Here is a 25,921-nt window from a genome sequence, read left to right on the forward strand (position 1 = left end):
TTTGCTTCTACTCTGACTGGCACGTGGCACTGGTAGTAATCCTGAGGTTACTACCTCTAAGGTCCTACTTTGTAACCTGGCTCCTAACTCTCTAAATTCTGCTTGTTGGACCTCATACCATTTTTGAGGTACCATTTAACCTATATCATGGGTCCCTATATGCACTATGGCAACTGGCTGATCACCCTTCCCCTTCAGATAGTTCTGCAGCCGATCTGAGACATCCCTGACCCATGCACCTGGAAGGCACCATACCATTCGGGAGTCTTGTTTTCGACCACCGAATCGCCTAGCCACTCCCCTTACAATTGAATCCACTATGACTATAGCCCTTCCATTCTTTTTCCTGCCCTCTGCCCTGTTGCAATGGACAATGCTCCTGCTCCCTTCCCCTTGGTGAACACATCTCCCCCAACAATACCTGAAATGGTATTCCTGTTTTGGAGGGAGATGACCGCAGGGGACACCTGCGCTTCCTTCCTATCTTTCTCTGCCTTTTGGTCAACCTTTCCCATTCTCCCTCAACAATCCAAGTCACAATATGACCATTTCACTAAACATGCTTTCCATGACATCCTCAACATCACATATGCTCCAAGATAAGTCATTCCACAGCTCCAGAGCTGTCATGCGGTCTAACAAGAGCTGCAGCTGCATATACTTCCTGCACATCATAGAGTCATGGAGATGTATAACAGAAACAGACCCTTCGGTCCAGCTCGTCCATGCCAACCAAATATCCCAAACCAATCTAGTCGCACTTGCCAACACCCATATCCCTCCAAACCCTTCCTATCCAGATGCTTTTTAAATGTTACAATTGTACTAGCCTCCATCACTTCTCTGGCAGCCCATTCCACACACACACTACCCTCTGCGTGAAAAGGTTGCCTCTTAAGTTTCTTTTATCTTTCCCCTCTCACCCTAAACCTATGCCTGCTAGTTCTGGACTCCCCCACCTCAGGGAAAACACCATGTCTATTTAACCTATCCATGCCCCTCATGATTTGATAAACCTCAAGAAGGTCACACTCAGCCTTCAACACTCCAGGGAAAACAGCCCTAGCCTATTCAACCTCTCCCTATAGCTCAAATCCTCCAACCCTGGCAACATCCTTGTAAATCTTTTCTGAACCTTTTCAAGTTTCACAACATCCTTCCAATAATAGGAAGGAGACCAGAATTGCATGCATTATTCCAACAGTGGCCTAACCAATGTCCTATACAGCTGCAACATGACCTCCCAATTCCTGTACTCAATGCTCTGACCAATAAAGGAATGCATACCAAATGCCTTCTTCACTATCCTATCTATCTGCGACTCTACTTCCAAGGAGCCATGAACGTGCAGTCCAAGGTCTCTTTGTTCAGCAGCACTCCCTAGGACCATACCATTAAGTATATAAGTCCTGCTAAGATTTGCTTTCCCAAAATGCAGCACCTTGCATTTATCTAAATTAAACTCCATCTGCCACTCCTCAGCCCATAAGCTCATCTGATAGAGATCCCATTGTAATCCGAGGTAACTTCTTCGCTGTCCACTGCACCTCCAATTTTGGTTTCATTTGGAAACTTACTAACTATACCTCTTAAGCTCACATCCTTATCATTTATATAAATTACGAAATGTAGTGGACCCAGCACTGATCCTTGTGGCACTCCACTGGTCACAGGCTTCCAATCTGAAAAGCAACCCTCCACCACCACCCTCTGTCTCCTACCTTTGAGCGAGTTCTGTATCCAAATAGCTAGTTCTCCCTGTTTCCATGAGATCTAACCTTGCTAACCAGTCTCCCATGGGGAACTTTGTCGAACGCCTGACTGAAGTCCATCGAGATCACTTCTACTGCTCTGCTCTCATCATTCCACTTTGTTACTTCTTCAAAAAACTCAATCAAGTTTGTGAGACATGATCTCCCATGGACAACGCCATGTTGACTATCCCTAATCAGTCCTTGCCTTTCCAAATACATATACATCCCGTCCCTCAGGCACGGTGGCACAGTGGTTAGCACTGCTGCCTCACAGTGCCAGAGACCCGGGTTCAATTCCGCCTCAGGTGACTCTCTGTGTGGAGTTTGCACATTCTCCCTGTGTATGCGTGGGTTTCCTCCGGATGCTCCGGTTTCCTCCCACAATCCAAAAATGTGCAGGTTAGGTGAATTGGCCATGCTAAATTGCCCGTAGTGTTAGGTGAAGGGGAATGGGTCTGTGTGGGTTGCGCTTCGGCGGGTTGGTGTGGACTTGTTGGGCCGAAGGGCCTGTTTCCACACTGTAAGTAATCTAATCTAAATTGCCTACCACCGACGTCAGGCTCATTGGTCTATAGTTCTCAGGCTTGTCCTTACCATCTTTCCTAAATAGTGGCACCACGTTGGCCAACCTCTAGTCTTCCAGCACCTCACCTGTGACCATCTCAGCAAGAGGCCCCGCAATCACTTACCTAGCTTTCCACAGAATTCTGAGGTACACCTGATCAGGTCCTGGCAATTTGTCCACTTCTTTGCATTTCAAGACATCCAGCACTTCCTCCTCTGTAATATGGACATTTTTCAAGATGTCACAATCTATTTCCCTGCATTCTATATCTTCCATGTCCTTTTCCAGTGTAAACGTTGATGCAAAATACTTGTTTAGTATCTCCCCCATCTCTTGCGGCTCCACACAAAGGCCATCTTGCTGATCTTTGAAGGGTCCTATTCTCTCCCAAGTTCCCTTTTGTCCTTAAAATATTTGTAAAAACCCTTTGGATCCTCCTTAACTCTATTTGCCAAGGCTATCTCATGTCCCCTTTTTGCCCTCCTTTTTCCCCTCTTAACTATACTCCTACTGCCTTTACACTCTTCTAAGGAGTGACTTGAACTATCCTATCTATACCTGACATATGGTTCCTTTTTCTTAACCAAACCCTCAATTTGTTTAGTCATCCAGCATTCCCTATGCCTACCAGCCTTTCCTTTCACCCTAACAGGCATATCCTCTGGACTCTCGTTATCTCATTTCTGAAGGCTTCCCATTTTCCAGCCGTCCCTGCAAACATCTGTCCCCAATCAACTTTTGAAAGTTCTTGCCTAATACTATCAAAATTGGCCTTTCTCCAATTTCGAACTTCAACATTTAGATCTGGTCTATCTTTTTCCATCACTGTTTTAAAACTAATAGAATTATGGTCGCTGGCCCCAAAGTGCTCCCCCACTGACACCTCAGTCACCTGCCCTGCCTTATTTCCCAAGAGTAGGTCTAGTTTTGCACCTTCTCTCATAAGTACATCCGTATACTGAATCAGAACATTTTCTTGTACACGCTTAACAAATTCCTCTCCATCTAAACCCTTAACACTATGGCAGTCCCAGTCTATGTTTGCTAAGTTAAAATCCCTGATCATAACCACCCTATTATTCTTACAGATAACTGAGATCTCCTTACAAGTTTGTTTCTCAATTTCCCTCTGACTATTCGGGGCCTATGATACATCCCAATAAGGTGATCATCCCCTTTTTTCTCAGTTCAACCCAAATAACTTCCTTGGTTGTATTTCCGGGAATATCCTCCCTCAGCACAGCTGTAGTGCTTTTCCTTATCAAAAAAGCTACTCCCCCACCTCTCTTGCCTCCCTTTCTGTCCTTCCTATAGCATTTGTATCCTGGAACATTAAGCTGCCAGTCCTGTCCATTCATGAGCCATATTTCTGTAATTGCTATGATATCCCAGTCCCATGTTCTTAACTATGCCCTGAGTTCATCTGCCTTCCCTGTGAGACCTCTTGCATTGTAATAAATGCAGTTTAATTGATCAATTCTGCCTTGATCTCTGCTTTGTCCCTGCCTGCCTTGACTGTTTGACTCGCTTCTTTTCTCACGAGTTTAAATGCTCCTGAGAGTTCTAGCAAATCTCCCTGCCAGTTTATTAGTCCCCTTCCAATTTTGGTGCAATCCATCCTTCTTGTACAGGTCACTTCTACCCCAGAAGAGATTCCAATGATCCAAAAATGTGAATCCCTCTCCCTTACACCAGCTCCTCAGCCATGCATTCAACTGCTCTATCCACCTATCCCTGCCCTCACTAGCTCGTAGCACTGGGAAAAATCTAGATGTTACTAATCTCGGGGACCTCCTTTTTAATTTCTTGCCTAACTCTCTTTATTGTCCCTTCAGAATCTCAACATTTTCCCTTCCAATGCCATTAGTTCCAATGTGTACAATGACCTCTTGCTGGTCCCTCTCTCCTTTGAGAGTATTCTGTACCTTCTCTGAACCATCCCTGGTCCCGGCACCAGGGAAGCAACACACCATTCTGATTTTTCGCTGCTGGCCACAGAAACATCTGTCCGTGCCTCGGACTAGAGAATCCCGTAACACAATCAATCTCTCGGAACCCACCGTACCCCTCATTGCATTAGAGCCAGTCTCAGTACCAGAAACTTGGCTGCTCATTCTACATTCCCCTGAGAATCCATCACCTCCTACATTTTCCAAAACAGCATACGTTTGAAATGGGATAGCCACAGAAAACTCTCACTCTACCTGCCTACCTCTCTTACGTTTCCTTGAGTTAACCCATCCTGTATCTGCGGCTTTTATCCCTTCCTGTAACTGCCATCCATCACACCCCCTTGTTCTTGTAAGTTGCCTCTAACTGTCGCTCCATCCATTCCATTCGGTCTGATAGAATTTGCAACCAACAGCATTTATTGCAGATATAATCCTCAGTAACATGTAAATTCTCCTTAAACTCACACATCCAACAAGAAGAGCATATCGCTCTACTAAGGGCCATTTTTGCTTCTTCCAATTTGCAGATCCAGAAAATAGCCCTGCTTTTTCCTCCAGAAAACACTGCTCCAGGCTAACATAATACTTCTGGCATTTATTTTTAAGTTTAGTTAAGAGACATATCTCAATAAAACATATAATCAAGAAAGAACCCACTCTATTCACTACTGCAGACTCCCCAAGGTTGCATTCCCAAACAGGTTCCTCCAAGATCAGTTGTGAATTTCACTGTTTGTTAATTTTCCTAGATGCACTCCAATGTCCAGCAATACATGAATTCAACAACAAAAGCAGTAACTGCACAGGTTCAGTTAGCAGTGTGGGTTCCTTTCTCTCTCTCTCTCCCCTGCACTGACCTCACCATGTGCTGCCTTTGCCTCTCCCTTTTAAAAGTGCCGTTGTTTTGACTTTTTTTTTTCTCCAAAGTCCCAAAACAATGCAACAGCATATAAAACAGAAATTGCTTCTCCTGGAATTTGAGGAAATCACCTCCAACACCTAAAATACCTCAAAAAAGGATTCCGAGACATCAGCTGTGTTAAGACCAAAGTGAGGACAACACTGCTTCTTTCAGGGAATCATTACTCTCTGGAATTCTCTTCCTTAATATTGGAGAATGCGTCATTTAATTTATTGAAGGGATAGTTAGATTTTTGATCAACAAGACATTATGGGAGCCCACTGAAAAATGGTATTGAGGCCATTACCGGATCTTATTGAAGGGTAGAGCTGTGTTCTAGATGGGGCTAAATGGCCGAATCCTGCACCAAGTCCAAGCATTCTTTGTTTTGAATCACATGTACACCCTCAGTGTTGATTTTTATACTGATCTTCAATTTTAGTTTACAGGTCGTCACTTTTATTTCAATACCTCCTGATCCCTCGTGTTCAATAGGGGATGGCCGCAGAGCTCCTTGATTTGGCCATTTTACTGTACCTGAAAAGACTTATACAAAGACATGAAGACTTGGGAACCTAGGGATGTTAGTGGTGATATCTTGGAGACACCCCATATCACAGCAGAGGAGGTCTTGGATGTATTAGAACGTACAAGGAGGAATAAGTCTCCAAGACCTGACCAGATATATCCAGGAATCCTGTGAGAGGCTAGAGGAGAAATTGCAGGAGCCCTGGCTAATATTTTTGCATCATCGTTAGCCACGGGTGAAGTCCCAGAAGTGTAGAATGTAGCGAATGTTGTGTTCTTATTCAAGAAAGGGCTGCAAAAGGAATCCTGTGAACTATAGACCAGAGAGTAGGTAAGTTACTTGAGAAGATTCTGAGGGATAAGATACACATGCATTTGGAAAGACAGGGTTTGATTAGGAGTAGTCAGCATGGCTTTGTGCATGGGAGATCATGCCTCAAATTTGTTTGGGTTTTTTGATGAAGTGACCAGGAAAGCTAATGATAGGTAGCAGAGGGTAATAGTGAAAGGATGCTAGTCAGACTGGAGGCTTGTGGCTAGTGGTGTACCTCAGGGGTCAGTGCTGAGCCCATTGCTGTTTGTTATCTATATCAATTATTTGGATGAGAATGTACAAGACATGATTAGTAAGTTTGCAGATGATACTTAAAATAAGCGGTATCGTAGACAGTGGGGAAGGTTGTCAGGAATTGCAGAAGGACCTTGATCAGCTGGGAGTATAGGTCAAGAAATGGCAAATATAGCTAATATAGATAAGTGTGAGGTTAATGCATTTTGGAAATCAAGGCTGAAATTTCATGGTGCATGGTAGGGCCTTAAGGAGCAGAGGGATCTTGGAGTTCAGGCACACAGATCTCTGAAAGTAGAGTCACAGGTAGCCAGGGCAGTGAAGAAGGCTTTTGGCACACTGGCCTCCTTTAGTCGGGGCACTGAGTACAGAGGAACCTCGATTATTCCGAACAAGATGGGCAGGCGCTATTTCATTCAGATGATTGACTATTCGGTTAGTTGATTCAATGCCTCTCCTCTGGGGCTCCGAGTTTTCTGAGGTTTCCTTTTTCCTCGCTCTGTCTGCCTTGCTCCCTCTGTCTATCTCAGGGTTTATTTCTGAGCAGAGACACACTTGTGTGCCAGGGACCTGCAGCATTGCTGAAGCCCCCCGCCACCCCCAATAGGTTCAATGGATTTGACACTTATGAAGTCCGCACCCTGTTTAGGAGATTAAGCTGCAGCATACTGTGTGCGAGACACTGACCACCCCCCCTACTGTCTGCCCCTTCCCAACCCTGTCCACCCCCGGTCCCCCACAACCGCATCCAACTCCACGCCCCCACCCCACCGCTGTCTGCATCCCTGCCCCCCAGCCGTCCCGTACCCCCCACCCTGTCCATCCCCTCCAACCCTCGTCAGTCCCCGTAAGCCCCCCTTCCACCCTCCATCCCCTCTCCAGGGCAGCAGGACTGGACACCAACAGTAAGACTGCTGCTGCCTTTGGGGTGTGAGTCTCAAAAAATCACACACATCCACATACACACGCACACAACGTTTTGACAAGATCCACCTTTGCACAGGATAATATTGGAGAGATTATCTGAGGAAGGGGGATTTAGGGTACACCCCTGTGTAGAACTCCAGGGAAAGTATGGGGAGAAGAGGGAGATAGGGCTGGCGGTCAGTCTTTTTGAGACGATGCCTGGGCTCCTATCGATGTCTAGGATTATTCTCGGCAGCATTTCAATAAGCTGGATTCATTTTAAATTCATTTTTAACAAAAGACGTGATCAGTGTTGAAACATCTCTTTGATATAATGGTTCTATCAGGACCTTGAGATCTTCTTCGGATAATCTGAAATTTGGATAATCAAGGTACCTCTATATATAAGTTGGCAAGTTACGTTGGTTAGGCCACACTTGAAGTATTGTGTTCAGTTTTGTTCACCTTGCTAAAGGAAGGATGTTATTAAACCAAGATGAGCACAGAAGAAATTTGCAAGGATATTGCTAGAACTTTTTTCTTTACAGCATAGGAAACTGAGGAGGAGACTTGTTGAGATGTATAAGAATAAAAAGGAACCTGAGGGACAACTTTTTTGTACACAGAGAGTAGTACGCATTTGAAATAAGCTTCTAGCCGAAGTTGAGGAGAGTTCATTAATAACATTTAAAAGACATTTAGACAAATACATAGATAGGAAAGGTTTAGAAAGATATGGGCCAAATACAGCAAAATAGAGTTAGCATGGATGGACATTCTGTTTGGCATGGATCAATTTGGTCCAAAGGGCCTGTCTCCATGCTGTAGGATTCTATGACAGTGAGAATCTTTTTCCACGTATGGAGTCAGCTATTACAAGGGGGCATAGCTTTAAATTAAGGGTGGTAGGTATAGGACAGATGTTAGGGGTAGGTTCTTTACTCAGCGAGTCGTGAGTTCATGGAATGCCCTGCCAGTAGCAGTGGTGGACTCTCCCTCATTCTGGGCATTTAAGTGGGCATTGGATAGGCATATGGAGGATAGTGGGCTAGTGTAGGTTAGGTGGGCTTGGATCGGCGCAACATCGAGGGCCGAAGGGCCTGTACTGCGCTGTATTCTTCTATGTTCTATGTTCTATGATTCTGCCCAAGTGTCAAGCATAAAATTCATCTGGTCCCCAATTACTTTTATGCCAACACTTCCCTTTGACACCTTGATTTCTCCGAGGATTGTTATTTCACTGCTGTATGGCTCTTCGCTCTCTTGGATTTGCTCATTCTTAACCGTTTTTCCTTCTGTTTTAGGATTCAAACCTGTGACTGCACTAGACTGGTTTAAAATGGTCAGTCTTCTTGCAGGTATGACATGCCACAGGCAGGAGATATTTTGTGCTGATGTAGCCTCTTGTCCACTGTCCTTTCATCTCACTTCTTTGACTTCAGTTATGTTTCACTTGCACTGTTGTGTCGATGTTGTGTATGTGGGTTTGATCTCTAAAACCGTTGCATCACTGCAAATAAATGATGTGGTGGTGCTGGTATTGGACAAAAAATCAACAACACCAGGTTAGAGCCTGACAGATTTATTTGAAACTGCAGAATTTTAGAAGCCCACTCATTCCTCAGGCAACTAATGAGAAAGAATACATAGGACACAGAATTTACAAGTAAAAGATCAAAGGGTCAAACAACTTGTACAGATGTATTGAACAAACCTAGATGGCTATGACAACAGATGAATAGACACTGCACAACAATCGCCAGACAAGGATGTTCCCCACTAATATGGGAACACTTGAGTGGTCAAGGACATTCAGCCTTGGATCTTCAAATAAATGTCCTCCAAGGTGGACTTTGGGACACGCAACAATGCAAAGTACCAAACAGAGGCTGATAGCCAAGTTCGGTGCCTACGAGGGCAGCCTCAACTGGGATCTTGTGTTCATGTCACACTACAGGTATGACACTGTACATACTCTCACACACGGACACAGGCACACACACTCACACAGATCCTTTTGCATACACACACTGTCGCACACACATTCTCACAGGCATATACTCCCTCACACTCACTTCCTCTCAAGCACAATCACATTCTCTCTCTCTCTCTCCCTCTCTCTCGACACATGCACTCTCTGCAGCCCCCCACCCCCTTCACACAAACCTATGGGGTGAATTTGCATTTATGTTTGCAGATACATTCTATTTAGTTCAAAAAACAAATGATCTGTAGACAACATAGTAGTCAGTCAGTGTGGCATTTTATAAATTCCTACTTTGGAAATAAAACCAATCTGACTCCAGGTTGGGACATAAACAAACCCAGAACAGAGCGTCACACCTAAAATACATTGTCTGACCTGAGATGTCACCTTTATACTAATAAAATCTTAAGTTATCTTGGGAAAGTTCCTTGAGAAAAATTCTGAGATTTACATATTAATTTGTCAAAACCTGCATCACTAATCTAACTGATCAAATAAATAATAGCCATCTTGGTTTGTTCAATACATTCATTGAAGTTGTATGACCCTTTGATCTTTTACTTATATATTTTGTGTCTGGTGTATTAGAACATAGAACAATACAGCACAGAACAGGCCCTTCGGCCCACGATGTTGTGCCGAACATTTGTCATAGCTTAAGCACCCATCCATGTACCTATTCAATTGCCGCTTAAAGGTCACCAATGATTCTGACTCTACCACTCCCACTGTTCTCTCCCAGTATTCTCTGGACCGCTGCCTGAGGAAGGAATGGAGATCCAAAAGCTTGCGGTTTTAAATAAACCTGTTGGATTATAGCACCAGCTTATAGGCCAACTGGTTAATTTGCCAATAAAAACTTTGTCATCTTTCTTCACTTCAGTTTGCCTTACTAAATGTACTGCTCCTGTTGAAGTCAAATGTTCTCTGGCTGGTGAGAAACCTGATCAGATTGGACTCTGGCCAGGGCCAGATCTCCCATTAGGTAATCTTTTAATGTCCTATCTATAGAGTTATCTGATAAACAATACAGATAATTGAAGAATGAAGAAGTTGCTCTTTCTTGCCTTTGATTTTACATTTTGCTCAATGATAATATTTTACTGAATACTGCAGCATACTTCAGCAACCTCCTTGTAAATGACTGGATCTTCATTTACTCCCTGCCTTCAACATCATAATGCTAACAATTACATTGATAAAAGAACAAACTAGTTCTTTATTTGCTTCAGTTGCGAAAGAAGAGTTCCCACATCGAGTGAATCATTGGCTCCAGTTCTTCCATTTCTTAGCTTGATGGGGGCCTTCCACACAGCTGGCCTGTGTCTCACAGCTCTCCCTCCTCAGACCTTGCTTTTGCACTGTTGCATTATCAAGTTGTGGCGTGGCTGAAATGCTTCTCACTGTGTTGTTCCATTAACCATTTTCCCATTGTTTTTGAGTCTCCTCCCTGCCACCCATCTTGTTACAACATGAAGACGGACCGCTGAATCAAATCAGCTTCCTACTTTCTATTCACAATACAGTAAAATCAAAATACCCAATGACCTTCCAAATTGACCTCAATGGTTCCTTAACACACTTTTAGAATAGCCAGCACCAGGTTAATTATGTAAACAGAAGATTTAACAATGTAGTAATAATACTGTAGCTTTAAAAGAGCAAAATTAAACCACAAGGCAATCTGATTAATGTCTCTGATTTAACTCAATTCTAGCTCCCCCCTCCTCAACACACAGACAGTCAGGTAGACACAGTTAAGGGATACATCAAAAGACAAAGAAATAAATGAGTTGTAACTAGCCAGTTTACTGGAGCAGTCTCCACAATCTCGAACATCACTGACATTTAGGGTGATACAGAATCATCAAAATCCTACAGGGTGGAAGCAAGCCATTCAGCCAAATCTGGCCCTCAAAAGATGATCTCACCCAGACCTAACCTGCAAATTAGCATAGCTAATCCCCCTAATTTGTACATTTTTTGACTGTGGGTGAAAACTGGAGCACCCAGAGAACACCCTTACAGACATGGGAGAATGTGCACTCCACACAGACATTCGTCCTAGAGTGGACACAAACCCAAGTCCCTGGTGGCGTGAGACAGCAGTACTAACCACTGTGCTGCTCGTATCTTGCTTGGTTTCTGATTACACCAATGCATGGCATCCATTAGTCTTCAAAGAATTTTTTTTAAAATTTGTATCACTGAAATTCTATAGGACAACTAGGGAGCAATCAAACCTCTGACCTGCACTTTTCTCAGGCACAATCTCTTTGAGTTAAACACAGTCAAAAAACATGTCAGAACTCCACCACCACCACTAATGCCCCTAGCACCTTCCCTGCTGGACCAGCTATCTCCCTGTGAGGCTGCAACACCCATTATCTGCCATCTGCCCAAGCACAAAACCACACTGGATTTGAAGCATTCATAGAGCATCCTCCAGCAAGTAACAATTCACAACCAAACCCAAGACCCAACTCCAAGAGCGAATAACAGCCTGCCTGCCTTCCTCCCTTACAAAACAGTCTGCTGTCCACAGTCCCAAACCAAATAGCAAACATAAAAAACGGAGAATGAAAAGAATCGGCAAGAGCTCCAACAACCTGCTGACCTGGCATTCACTCTGGTGTCGACTGAGTGCATTGCATTCATTTCACAGATTGTTTAAGATTATTCAACGTACTTTGAACTATTTACCATGTTAGACTTAGCACGAGGTCTACATATTTGATGCTTGATGCTCTTACCTCACTGCTGGCACTTTTTTTAAACATATTTTTGTATTAGCACGAGCGTCTACAATTACCACTCACTGCATCCTCTCAATTCTCCCTGTATGTCTTGCTCAGAAACTTTACATCTGTGCCTTTCAACCCCATCTCCTCCCCCACCAAAGATTTGAAAAAGTAGTGTAAAGGAATAGTTCTGCATTGTGTACTTATACTAAAACTTTCTTGATCTTGTACACCTCTATAAGATCTTAGCTTTACTCAAGGAGAACAATCCCAGCTTCTTCAACATTGTTGCTAAAATCCCCCTCCCTGGCAAAATTCTGGTCCATCTACACTGTACTGCACCCTTACATGCTTCCTAAAGTGTAGTGACTAGAATGGGACGCAATATTATAGTTGGGGCTTGACCAAAGTTTTATAAACGCTCAGCATAATTTCTTTCAAATTGTACTAAATATCTCTATGAAAACCAGGATCCCAGCCATTCACGTAGCTGACACTTTGTCCCACTATCTTCAAAGATTGCTGCACATACATCCTCAAGATTCCCCAGTCTACATACTCTTTGGAACTGTGCTGTTAGACTAATAGTTGTTGTTTAATGCACTGTAGTTTGGTTGATCATTTTCCAATTGTTCATACACCAGTATTTTTTATTCTGGTTATTCAATTTGCTATAACCAACTCTCCTGTCATACCTGTGTAATTTGTTTCAGTTTATGATTCTAGTTTTAGATTGGGATATATCAAACTTAATTTAATGTCATTATGATCACTTTTTCCCAGATAATCTGTAGCTGGTTAATAAATATCATTGTGAATTTAGATTGTGTTCAGAAAACCAGAAGTCAAATATGATGACATCATTAATTTTGTTCCTTATTACTTATTGTAATATCATAAGGTAATTAAGAAAAGATAGAAAATAGATCATTCTTATTTGTTTCTACTGAACAGCATCTCTCTTCTTGCTATGTTGTAGACTAAAGAAAAAGTCCCAGTCAGTAGACATGAGCTCTCAAGGATTTGACGATCCAATGGCAACTGAGGATTCAACATCCCAAACTGGCAAAATCCTCAAAACAATTGCTTCAGAGGAGAAGGGGAAAAATGCTGTCAACACACAGAGACGTAACACTAGACGGACAGAACTCAAGAGATATTATACTATTGGTAGGTCAATTCTATTACAGGCAACATGATCAACTTTTCCAACATGCAATAGGTATTGGACACACTACCATCTGCGTGTGTGAAATTCATTTGATAATCTGTTTCAATAAATGTAATATGGTATTTATGTTAAAGTGCTACTATGTTGCAACTCTACCTACATTTTTATGTGGCATAACAGATTTCTAACTATCTGCTGGTCAGTGAGAATGGGGCAACAGGGTTACAAGAAGGGTTATAAACAGGAATAGAAACAGGGTATAAACAGGTTATAAATAGAGTTACAAGCAGGTTTCAAGCAGTGTTAGGAACAGGGTTTCAGCAGATTTATGGACAGGGTTTCAAACAAGGTTGCAGTCAGGTAGGAGCTTGTGAACAAATGCACATGACAGATGACATTTACTCACTTGAGATATGTCAGCTGCATGGCCTAACTATTTTACCAGCATTCACCTCAATTATCACTACTTCTACCACCTCCATATCCCTTGTTTGACAGTCATTGGGACTGCAGTAACTGATTATGCAGAGCTGAGAAGCCAGTGCTCTCTATCTCAGCTATAAGCAAAGTGACTTTCTGAAGAAATAATCATAAAATGTTTCCTGATGGGTCAGCATTAATTACCAATCTCGAGTTACTCGTAGGGCAGTTAAGAGTCAGAACTTTGCCAAATATGGTTGGTGGATTACCCTCCCTTAAGGACAGCAGAAACCAGATGAGTTTTTATACAATTGATTGTGGATACATGGCCACGATTAGGCGAGATTTTCAATTCCAGATTTTTATTGAATTCAAATCTCGAATCAATTTTTGGTGATATTAAAGCATTAGAGCATTAGTCGGGGCTCTAGATTACAAAATCATTTACATTGTCAAAATACCACCATCTCTCCTCCTGTTACAAAGCCCGTTGTCATGGTACACTGTCACAGTACAATGCCACATACACTAACATAGACAGTATCTCAGAATAGTGTCTCAATACAGCACCTGAGTACAGATTCACTGGATAGTGTCTCAGTAGAGGGTGTCATTACAGTCCTCAGTACAGTGTCTCAGTACAATATCTCAGCATAGTTCCTCAGTACAGGAGCAAAGCATGGTGCCATGCTTGACTGCTGCAGCAGTTATAGAATCACAGAGGAATACAGCATGGAAACAGGCCCTTCAGCCCTAACTGACCCATGCTGCCCATGGTTCTCAGTCAACTAGTTCCAATTGCCTGCACTTAGTCCATACCCCTTTAAACCCTTTCCATCCATGTACCTATCCAAAGTCTTTTTTTAAGTGTTGCTATTGTTCTCTGGTGCTTCCAGGCAATGTGATAAGTTAACTTGTTAAAATTATTTTGAAGATGGCAATTCCAAAATTAGCTCATTGTCAGTGTCATGGTTGGGTGTGAATCCTTGTGGTGGTCCGAACTCTCACCTGTCAGACTTCAATGCCACAAAATGCATGTTAAATGTTCTTCTCTTCCTTCAATCAACATTTTTCCTTTCCTCCATTGATTATGGTGGTGGGATTTGCTTGTCATTTTCTCCTGTTTTTTCTGCAGATTTGGGTCAGTAGCAGTACCAAGATTTTAAACTGAATTCTGATCAACATGCTGCTTAATATCTTCTTCTAACATTTTTGAATCAAACCTTGATTATGCCTCCATCTGGAGAAAAGTGTGAGTTTCTCTATGTTAATCAGGGTTAGAAGATGTCAGGTGGATACTGAAATAACTCCACAGCAGCTGGGTACCTGATGAAGGGCTTATGCCTGAAACATCGATTCTCCTGCTCCTCGGATGTTGCCTGACCTGCTGTGCTTTTCCAGCACCACACACTCGACTCTGATCTCCAGCATCTGGAGTCCTCACTTTCTCCTGGGTACCCTGTCATTAAACCACCTTTATTTACACATGGAGAGTCCTTGACATTGGTCCAGCTCTTTTGGAACGAGCTGTAAGAGTGAACAAGATGTCTGACACCTGTTTTTTTTTGCCCCTGTCATCTGTTAGAACATATAACATAGAACAATACAGCGCAGAACAGGCCCTTCAGCTCTCAATGTTGCGCTGACCTGTGAACTATTCTCAGCTCGTCCCCCTACACTACCCCATCATTATCCATGTGTTTGACCAAGGATTGTTTAAATCTCCCTAATGTGGCTGAATTAACTACATTGGCAGGTAGGGCATTCCACCCTTACCACTCTCTGAGTAAAGAACCTGTCTCTGACATCTGTCTTAAATCTATCACCCCTCAATTTGTAGTTATGCCCCCTCGTACAAGCTGATGTCATCATCCTAGGAAAAAAGACTTTCACTGTCTACTCTATCTAATCCTCTGATCATCTTGTATGTCTCTATCAAATCCCCTCTTAGCCTTCTTCTTACCAATGAGAACAGACCCAAGTCTCTCAGCCATTCCTCATAAGACCTTCCCTCCAGGCCAGGCAATATCCTGGTAAATATCCTCTGCACCTTTTCCAATGCTTCCACATCCTTCCCGAAATATGGGGACCAGAACTGTACGCAATATTCCAACTGTGGCCACACTAGCGTTTTGTATAGTTACGGCGTGATATTGCGGCTCTGGATCTCAATCTGTCTCCCAATGAAATCTAACACACCATATGCCTTCTTAACAGCACTATCCACCTGTTGGCAGCTTTCAGGGATCTATGTGCATGGACACCAAGATCCCTCTGCACATCCACACTACCAAGAATCTTTCTATTGACCCAGTACTCTGCCTTCCTATTATTCTTTTCAAAATGAATCACCTCACATTTAGCTGCATTGATCTTCATTTGACATCTCTCAGCCCAATTCTGCAGTTTATCCAAGTCCCCCTGCAACCTGTAACATTCTTCCAAACTGTCCACTACTCCACTGACTTTAGTGTCATCTGCAAATTTACTAAACCATCCACCTATGCCTGTGTCTGTCATTTATAAAAAATGACAAATAGCAGTGGTCCCAAAACAGATCCTTGTGGCACACCACTAATAACTGGACTCCAGGCTGAATCTTTTCCATCAACCACCACTTGCTGCCTTCTTTCAGAAAGCCAGTTTCTCATCCAAACTGCTAAAATCACCCTCAATCCCATGCCTCTGCATTTTCTCCACCAGCCTACCATGTGCAGCCTTATCAAAGGCTTTACTGAAGTCCATGTATACCATGCCAACTGCCCTACCCTCGTCTACATGCTTGGTCACCTTCTCAAAAAACTCAATGAGGTTTGTGAGACACGACCTGCCCTTGATGAAACCATGTTGACTATGTGAAATCAAATTGTTGCTTGCTAGATGATTATAAATCTTATCTCTTATAATCCTTTCCAAAACCTTTCCTACAACTGAAATAAGGCTCACTGGTCTATAATTACCTGCATCATCTCTACTGCCCTTCTTGAACAAGGGCACAACATTTGCAATCCTTCAGTCCTCTGGTACTAAACCTGTAGACAATAACGGCTCAAGTATCAAAGCCAAAGGCTCTGATATCTCCTCCCTAGCTTCCCAGAGAATCCTCGGATAAATCCCATCCAGCCCCGGGACTTGTCTACTTTCACTCCTTCTAGAATTGATAACACTTCTTCGTAACTAACCTCGATCCTGTCTGGTCTATTATACCATATCTCATTCTTCTCCTCTACAATATTCTCCTTTTCCTGCGTGAAAAACAATGAGAAATGTTCGTCTAGCACCTTTCTGATCTCCAAAGGGTCCACACTCAACTTCCCACCTCTGTCTTTCACTGGCCCTATTCCTACCCTAGTCATCTTTTTATTCCTCACATACCTATAGAAAGCTTTCGGGTTCTCCTTTATTCTATTTGCTAAGGACTGCTCGTGTCCTCTCTTTGCTCTTCTTAACTCTGTCTTTAAATCCTTCCTAGCTGATCTGTAACTCTCCATCACCTCATCTGAACCATCTTGTCTCATCAACACATAAGCCTTCTTCTTCCACTTAACAAGAGATGCAATTTCTGTTGTAAACCACAGTACCCTTGCCTTATCACTTCCTCCCTGCCTGACAGGGACATACCTATCAAGAATACGCAATATCTGTTCCTTAAACCAGCTCCACATTTCCATTGTCTATATCCCCTGCATTTTGCTACCCCATTCTATGCATTCTAATTCTTGCCTAATCATATTATAATTGTCCTTGGCCCATGGATAACTTTTGACCTGTGGCATGAACCTATCCCTTTCCATTGCTAAACTAAACATAACTGAATTATGGTTACTCTCTCCAAAGTGCTCACCTACAACTAAATCAAACACCTACCCTGGTTCACTACAAAGCACCAGATCCACTGTGGCCTCCCCTCTTGTCGGCCCTTCGACATACTGTGTCAGGAAACCCTCCTGTACACATTGGACAAAAACTGATCTAGCCAACATACTAGAGTTATTGCATTTGTTAATAACATGTTCGTTTTTGTCAGGCTGGGAACTCTGATCGAACCTGATTAACCGGCCCAATCAGGAATCTCATATTCTATGATGTCCATCCGGCTGACTTCGTTACAATCATTGTAGGTACCAGTCATATCTCGATGCTTGAAAGGGCAATAATGAAAATTGGATCCACCTACTAATTCAATTGAAAAATAAGCTGTGCTGATATCTCTCACTGATGATGATATTGATTTGAAGAAAAGTTCTGTTACAATTTGTCTGACATCAGCATGTGTATTATTTATGATTAAAGATAAGACCATCAAATTTATGTAACAATCTGGTTAGGGCCCAGTAACCTATGTTTATAAAATGAACAAGATATGGGATCCCAGAGTTATACTAAGAAAATAAAGCCACAAGATTCTACAGATTTAAACAGACAACAATAAACTTTATAATGTTAGATCAGTAATATGTACTATAATGCATGTGTAAGTTATTGCTAACATCCAAAATTCATGAGTGGTACACATGGAAAATAGTCTGTACCATCCCAGCAAACTAATTAAATATGATCAAGTCAGATCCATTGGATTTCTCAGTAACCTCCTCCCTACCTACCACAGTCAGCTATCAAATCCCGTGAAGTTTCACAAGGGATCACAATTGTTCAGTTTTGCTGATTTGTTCTTGAAACTCACTCTACTTCTTTTTATGGTAGTTCATCCTCTTGCCTCAGGTTCACCATGCCTTTGACTCAGAAACTGTACTGCATACTAATTTGCATGCTTAACTTCAGCTCTTCTCCAAGCCAGTCCTGCTCTTGAGTATTACCCCAATGAATCCAATTTTGGTCAAGTACATCAAGCAAATACCGCTTGTGGGCTCTTCAACCCCATACTCTCTCAACTGCTGTGAAGCATGAATGCTTAAAGTCCATCTATCCCTTTACAGCTTTCTCTTATAAAGAGCTTGAAACCTTCATACTTTCTTAGCACCCAAGGATTTCCAAATCCTGACTGCAACAATTAGCTGAAAAATTGCTGGAAAAGCGCAACAGGTCAGGCAGCATCCAAGGAGCAGGAGAATCGACGTTTCGGGCATAAGCCCCTCCAACTCTGTCAATGTATTTTCTCATTCTTTAACAAACTATAATCTCTAAACTGTCCTGTATGACCTACAGGTGATCTTGAATTTAGAACTGCTCCTTTCAGAATTACCAATTTTAGAGCAGCCATATGTAGCAAAGCCTGATAACGCTCAGAACCCCTGATGCTTAAAATGTTGCCATTTTCATGGAAATGTTGGCTTTCATCATTGATTGTACAATAAAAACAATAGAAATTGATCACAACCATTTACAGAGGAACCTCGATTATCTGAAGGACACGAGCAGGGAGTATTTTGTTTAGTTAGTCGAATGTCTGATAATCGAATGCAGGATAACATAGTTTAGCTGAGCATTGGGACCTTGTGATCTTGCTGGATAATCCAATGCCAGATAATCCAATGCCGGATAACATTGTTTAGAAGAGCATTGGGACCTTGCGATATTGAAGGATAGTCTAATATTTGGATAATCAAATGCTGGATAATTGAGGTTCTGCCCAGCTCTGAGATCAGCTGGTCACTGGCACCTCCCAACATAGAAAACTGTCTGTGTTCAGAATAGGACAGGACTCTTACACATGGCTGTTGTTTTCAACCCTTCACTTAGCTGATGCCATTGAAATATGAAATTCAACCTTGTTGGCCTGTTTCCAGGGCGATTAGTGACTCGCTGCTTCTTTACTATATGTATAATTATTTACTTTATGAATTTTGTTTTATTCATTCATGTGAACATCACTGGCACTTGTTGCCCACCCTTAGCTGTCCTTCAGAAAGTGGTGGTGAGCTGCCTTTTGAATTGCTGCAGTCCACCTGATATGGGGTGACTCACATTTCTGTTCAGGAGAGAATGCCAAGATTTTGACCCAGGAGCACTGGAAACGCACAGCTGTTCAGGCAGCATCCAAGGAGCAAGAAAGTCGACATTTTGGGCATAAGCCTTACATCAGGAATGGTCATGTTCAAGTTAGGATGATGAGTGACTTGGAGGGGAACTCTAGATGTTAATGTTCTCAAGTATCAACTGGTGTTGCCCTTCTAGATGGAAATGGTTGTGATGCTGTCTGAGGCTCTTTGGAGAATTTCTGAATCTTATAGATAATACACATTGCTGCTAAGTAGATGTAGTGCCAGTCAAACGTACTGCTTTGTCTTTGATAGTATCAAGGTTCTGAAATGTTGTTGAAGCTGCACATGTCCAGGCAAGTGGAAAATATTCCATCACACTTCTGACTTGTGCCTTGTAGATGATGGACAGGCTTTGGGGAGTCAGGAAGTGAGTTACATACTGCAGTATTTCTAGCCCCTGACCTCTTCTTGTAGCTGATGTATTTACATAGTAGGTCGAGTTGAGTTTCTGGTCAATGGTACCCTCAAGGATGTTGATTGAAAGTCAGTGAGTGGTGATTAGATTTTCTTTCTTATTGGTGATGTGTATTTGTGTAGCACAGATGTTATTTGTGACCTGTCAGCCCAAGTCAGATTATTGTCTGGATCTCGTTGTATTTGAACATTTCAGTATCTTAGGAGTCGTGAATGTACTGAACATTGTGCAAGTCATCAGCGGACACCCTCACTTCTGACCTTATCATGGTCATTGGTGAAGCAGCTTAAGATGGTTGGACCTCGGATACTACCCCCCAGGAATACCTGTAGAGATGTCCTGGAGCTGAGATGACCAACTTCCAATAACTATGATCGTCTTCCAATGCGCCAGGTGTGACTCCAACCAATTAAATGTCTGTCCCCAATACCTATTGATTCCAGTCTTCCAAAGGGCACCTTGATGCCACACTCAGTTGAATGCCTTGATGTCAAGGGCTTAATTCCCATCTTGCCTCTGGAATCTGGGATTCTGAAGAAGGGTTATTGGACCTGAAATGTTAATTCGGATCTCTCTATACAGTTGCTGCCAGACATGCTGAGGTTTTCCAGTAATTTCTGTATTTGTTTCTGACTTCTAGCATTGCAGTTTATTCATTTTTTTTCTGGAATTCAGCCCTTTTTGTCCATCTTTGAATCATGGCTATAATGAAGTCGGGAGCTGAACGGCCCTAGTGGAACCCAAATTTGGCTTCAATAAGTAGGTGCTGCTCAATAGCACAATCAGTGATACTTCCATTACTTCACTGATGATCGAGAGTAGGCTGATGAGGTGGTATTCGACTGGGTTGGATTTTTCTTGCTTTTTATATTTGGACAGTATTCCACATTGTTGGGCATATGTCAGCGTTGGTACGGGACTGGAACAGCTTGGACTTTGGAGCATAAGTCTTCAGTATAATTGCGGGAATGTTGTCAGGGCCCATAGCCTTTTCAGTGTCCAGTGATTCTAACTGTTTCTTGATATCATGTGGAGTGAATTGAATTGGCTGAAGACTGGTAACTGTAATGCTAGGACCAGTGGAGGAGGCAATGGTGGATCATCCAAATGGCACTTCTGATTTAAGATTGCTATGATTGCTTCAGCCTTATCTTTTACACTTATGAGTTGGGCTCTTCCATCATTGAGGATGGCATATTTATGGAGCCCCCTACTCCAATGAGTTGTTTAACTGTCCACCACCATTTCTGTCTGGATGTAGCAGGACTGCAGATCTTAGATTTGATACCTTGGTTGGGGAATCGTTTGACTCTGACTATCACTTGCTGCTTATGCTGTTTGACACTCAAGTAGTCCTGTTTTGTAGCTTCACCAGGTTGACACCTCATTTTTTAAGTATGCATGGATCTGCTCATGGCATGCTCTCTTGTACTCTCCATTGACCAATGGTTAATTCCCAGGCTTGATGATAACAGTTGAGTGGGAATACCCCAAGCCATGATTTTGAAAAATGCATTGGAGTACTGTTCTGCTGCTGATGATGGCCCACAGTGCGTTATGGTTGCCTAGTCTATAGTTACGAGATCTGTTTGAAGTCTGTCCCATTTAGCATGGTGATGGTACCACACAACACAATGGAGGTGATTCTTAATGTGAACAAAAGAAAAGTACAGTACAGGAACAGGCCCTTTGGTCCTGCAAGCCTGTGCCGATCATTGTGCTCTAATTAAATAAATAAAAACCTTCCCTTCCTTATTTGGTCTGTATCACCTCCCTATTCAAGTAATCACACAGATACCTCTTAAATGTCACCATTTCAGAGGGCAATTGAGAGTCAATCACATTGCTGTTGGTCTGGATTCACACGTAGGCCAAACCAGGTGAGGATAGCAGGTTTCTTCCCCTGAAGGACATTCGTAAACCAGGTAGGTTCTTCTGACAGTCATCTCATGGTCACCAGTAGATTCTTAATTCCAGATTTTTTTTTAATGAATTCAATTTCCATCATTGCCGCCAAGGCAAGATTCAAATCCAGGTCCCAGAATAGGAGCTGAGTTTCTGGATTAATAATCTAGCAATAATATCACTAAGTCATTGACTCTCCCTTAATAGGTGAACACTGACTGTTAGCATGATAACCAGCTGTGAGCATAATCAAAGGTATGTCCAGTCATGTCCCAAGGTACCCAAACTCAACCCGAAGGAAAACTGTCTGGAGGTCATCGGTACAGACCATGCTCTATGAGGATTAAAAAAAAAATCTTGATGAGCTATAACAAAAATCTAATGGAACTGTTTTTCTTGTAGCTATTCCTTCACAAAGGAAGTACATTTTGGTGAAACAAGTTTTTACGAACATATAAGATGTTCTGCCTTGGACTGCAGGCTATGCGACTTGCAAGAGCAAAACGCATGTGTTTTAATGTGGCAATACATGTAAAAGTGTCTTGTTCCCGTGCAGACATTGGTTGTGATCTCAGAACATTCGTAGGTCCTGCAGATTGTGGTGTTTATCCTGTGAGTAGAGTCACTTTCTACAAAGCTATTCACGTGATGCTGTCAATGCAAACTGCATTCAGCAAATTAACTCATGAAGAAATTATCAGTTTGTTTTCTTTAAATTCTGAGCAATATCATTATCATCAAGCCAGGGGATATGGAGAAGAATAGAACAAATGTTTTACTCTAATCCTGAATGAAATATCTGATGCCTGAGCCCACAAATGGCGCTGGGTTTGTGAGTGGAAACCGTGAGCATTTTGAAAACAGTTATTGTATGCATTGCAGCGATGTCATCTGAGTTCCAGCATTGCTGGGGCATCTTGGTTTTGTTTTCTTTTGTGTTTCATCAAAGGATGTCAGTGAGCATAGAGTACAAATCTTCTCTCATATGTTCTCCAAGCTGCTCTTGGTTTTGCCAAAAGTTAGATCTGCCCAACACACTCATAAGTGAGGTCAATACTTCCATTTGAAATAGCTGACAACAGGTCAACATTGTGACAACATTCTGAGCCTATGAATATGAACAGTAAGGATATAATTCTTGAACCCAAAGAGAGAAAATGCTGGAAAATCTCAGCAGGTTTGGTAGCATCTGTAAGGAGAGAAAAGAGCTGACGTTTCAAATCTAACTGACCCTTTGACAAAGGGTCAGTTAGACTCGAAACATCAGCTCTTTCTCTCCTTACAGATGCTGTCAGACCTGCTGAAATTTTCCAGCATTTTCTCGTTTGGTTTCAGATTCCAGCATCCACAGTAATTTGGCTTTATATAATTCTTGAAGTTTTTTTTCAGTGTTGGCAGGAATTTGAAACTCTCATATGACCAATTCACTTTATTGAAACTCTAAAGAAAGCATAAGGAGATGTAGAGGGGTTGGGTGGGAGCTGGGGGGAGATGCTATATTTACACATGAGACCTTCTTATGTTGGCAAAAGGAATACATATACCTTTCTCAAATGAACAAAAAATGCCATGGAGGCTGCCTAATCGCTGTTGCGTTCCCTGAGCAAAACGCTGACTAATTAGAGTCTGCCTGCCTTGACTGAGAACTACTGTTGATAGTTAACAGTTCTTGCCAATTACCATGCCAACAATGGCCCAACCAATCAGAATCCCCTTCTCAGGCTGTATAAATTGGTGTCCCTTTGTTCAAGTTTATTTCTTCATTCCTCATCCAAAAAAGCTACAACTTCATGTCTCGTTTTTAGCAAGTTTGAAATTCATCGGGTTGCAGCTTTTACCTCATTTCTAGGTATGCCACAACACACCTCTTTCAATCATAATTGATCCCCTGGCTTGATGATAATGATAGTGTGAGAGTTATACTGAGCCACGAGGTTTTGATTTTGTACAAGGTCAATTTGCTATCATTGATGGTCCATGATAGAACTCATATCTTTCAATGGCATTAGACTCAAAATATGCACTTTATTTGGATAGCATTGATACTGAATGCAGAATAAAAAAAAAGGTCTCAACTACACACACAAAAAAACAGAACCAAATACCGAATAATTAACAAATTAAATACAGAAAATCAGAATACAGAAAATCATTAAAATAATTCTAATAAGAATACCACAGACCTACAATGTGTGTCTTTATACATTTTAAGTTAGAATGTACTATTGGACAGCAAAGCTGAGCTGTTGCTCTATGATGGGCTCTCTCATAGCTGGGCATTTTTGAACTTGTAAGTTTTTGAAATGTTTATGCTATTTTCTGTCTGAGTAACTTTTACCAGAACTGACAAATAATTAGAAACTTCTCATTACAGGTAAAACAAAAGAATATTTACTTTTGATCAGTTCCAACACAGTTATGTGGTTTGACACATTCCAGTTGAAATTTCTATATCTTAGAGAGGTTTGCAGTTGTCATTCTTTTTCTTAAAAAGAGAAAGAGAGAGGAAAAAGATAGAGAGAGATTTGTGGTTATCATTAACCATTTGTTGTCTGGTTTGAATCCTTTTATGAACTAATTTGGTTCTATAATTATTGATTAAACAATTAATAATGTAAGATCAAGAATTCCTTTATGTTTGGTTTTCAGAGTTGAATTAAATTTCGAATATGGTTAGGTCTGACCTGGAAAGTTGCCATTGTTTTATCTATGGCTGACAGAAGGTACTAGCTGTGACTGTTCTATTGTTCCAATATTTTTATCTTGACACTGGTAATTTTATTTTCTGATGGTTTTAGTTCACAGAGGAAAAATATTGTTGTCAGCAATATTTGTGAGCAGTCATCTTTTGCTATTCAGTAATGGGCAAGCCATCAGCCATCTTATGCTAATTAGTGAAAGCAGTCCACAAAGCTCAATAGATGCGAAGGCTCAAAATGCTGAGTGGGCACCTTCTTGCTATATTTTTCCATAAAACTTTGATGCTGGGTCACTCAAAGTGTTATCACGTTTTTCAAAACACTGCATTTTTAAAGTAAAAGAAAAGCAATGAAGCATTGTTTGTGTGATGTGTTTAGAATGTTCCAGAACATTTTAGAGCCATTGAAGGAGTGTTTTTAAAATGCTGTTCATGTTATAATTTAATTTGTACACAAATAAGATGCTCTGAACAGCACTGTGACAATGATCAGAAATGTTCTCTGAAGGAACTCTACTAGCTTCTTCCTGCTGTGCTTTGAAATAGTGCCATGGGAACTTTTATGATGACCGGAATGGACAAATTGGATCTCGGTTTAGCATCACCTTCTAAATGCAGTACCTCCTCAGTGTTCACTAGACTATTAAGCTAACCAATGTGTCCAAATGTGCTTCTGATTTAGACTAACACTTGCCTCTTTCTGTACCTTGAGGTGCTTTTAGTCTATTTGGCTGCAGCTGCAGTGCAGACTTGTTTCCATATCCAAATATAAGCAAAATACTGCAGATGCTGGAAATCTGAAATAAAAACAGATTGTTGAAGAAACTCCACTGCATTTCTGGAGAGAGAAAAACACAACTAATTCTTTGAGTCCACATGACCGTTCTTAAGTTATACATTGATTTTCACACGAGTACCGTTTCATGGCCTCACCCCTCCCAATTTCTGTAATATCCTCTTCATGCATTCTGAGACACCTATACTCTTTTAATATTTAAAATTCATTCAGAAGGTGTAGGCATCACTGACTCAGATAGAACTTATTATACATCTGGAATTTCCAATTGCTATGAGTCTGGTGTCACATGTAGGCCAGTTGATAAATTACTTTTCCTGAAGGAAATTAATGACCAAGAAAGGCTATTATAAAGATTATATGGTCAGGCTCAAAGGTAGAAGACAGAGGGTGGTGGTGGAGGGTTGTTTTTCAGACTGGAGGCCTGTGACCAGTGGAGTGCCACAAGGCTTGGTGTTGGGTCCTCTACTTTTTGTCATTTACATAAATGATTTGGATGCGAGCATAAGAAGTACAGTTAGTAAGTTTGAAGATGACACCAAAATTGGAGGTGTAGTGGACAGCGAAGAGGATTACCTCAGATAACAACAGGGTCTTGACCAGATGGGCCAA

The 25,921-nt window shown here is 41.7% G+C and overlaps 1 protein-coding gene across 5 annotated transcripts in view; it reads left to right on the forward strand.

Annotated features, from left to right (window-relative positions):
* Positions 1-25,921, forward strand: part of oxr1a (oxidation resistance 1a) — a 583,533-nt gene that overhangs the window by 194,839 nt on the left and 362,773 nt on the right. For 4 of the 5 annotated variants that reach the window (XM_087986357.1, XM_087986351.1, XM_087986354.1 and 1 more), the window contains one exon: positions 12,882-13,072. In XM_087986357.1, coding sequence (XP_087842483.1) covers positions 12,882-13,072 — 191 coding nt within the window. Of the gene's footprint in view, positions 1-8,478; positions 8,533-12,881; positions 13,073-25,921 lie in introns of all 5 variants that reach the window. The other variant, XM_087986352.1, reaches the window with a different exon arrangement.

This window comes from Chiloscyllium plagiosum, unplaced genomic scaffold, assembly GCF_037043375.1.
Source record: "Chiloscyllium plagiosum isolate Xiang-an unplaced genomic scaffold, Cpla_swu_hap1 HiC_scaffold_4, whole genome shotgun sequence".
In the NCBI taxonomy this organism is placed as follows: Eukaryota; Metazoa; Chordata; class Chondrichthyes; order Orectolobiformes; family Hemiscylliidae; genus Chiloscyllium; species Chiloscyllium plagiosum.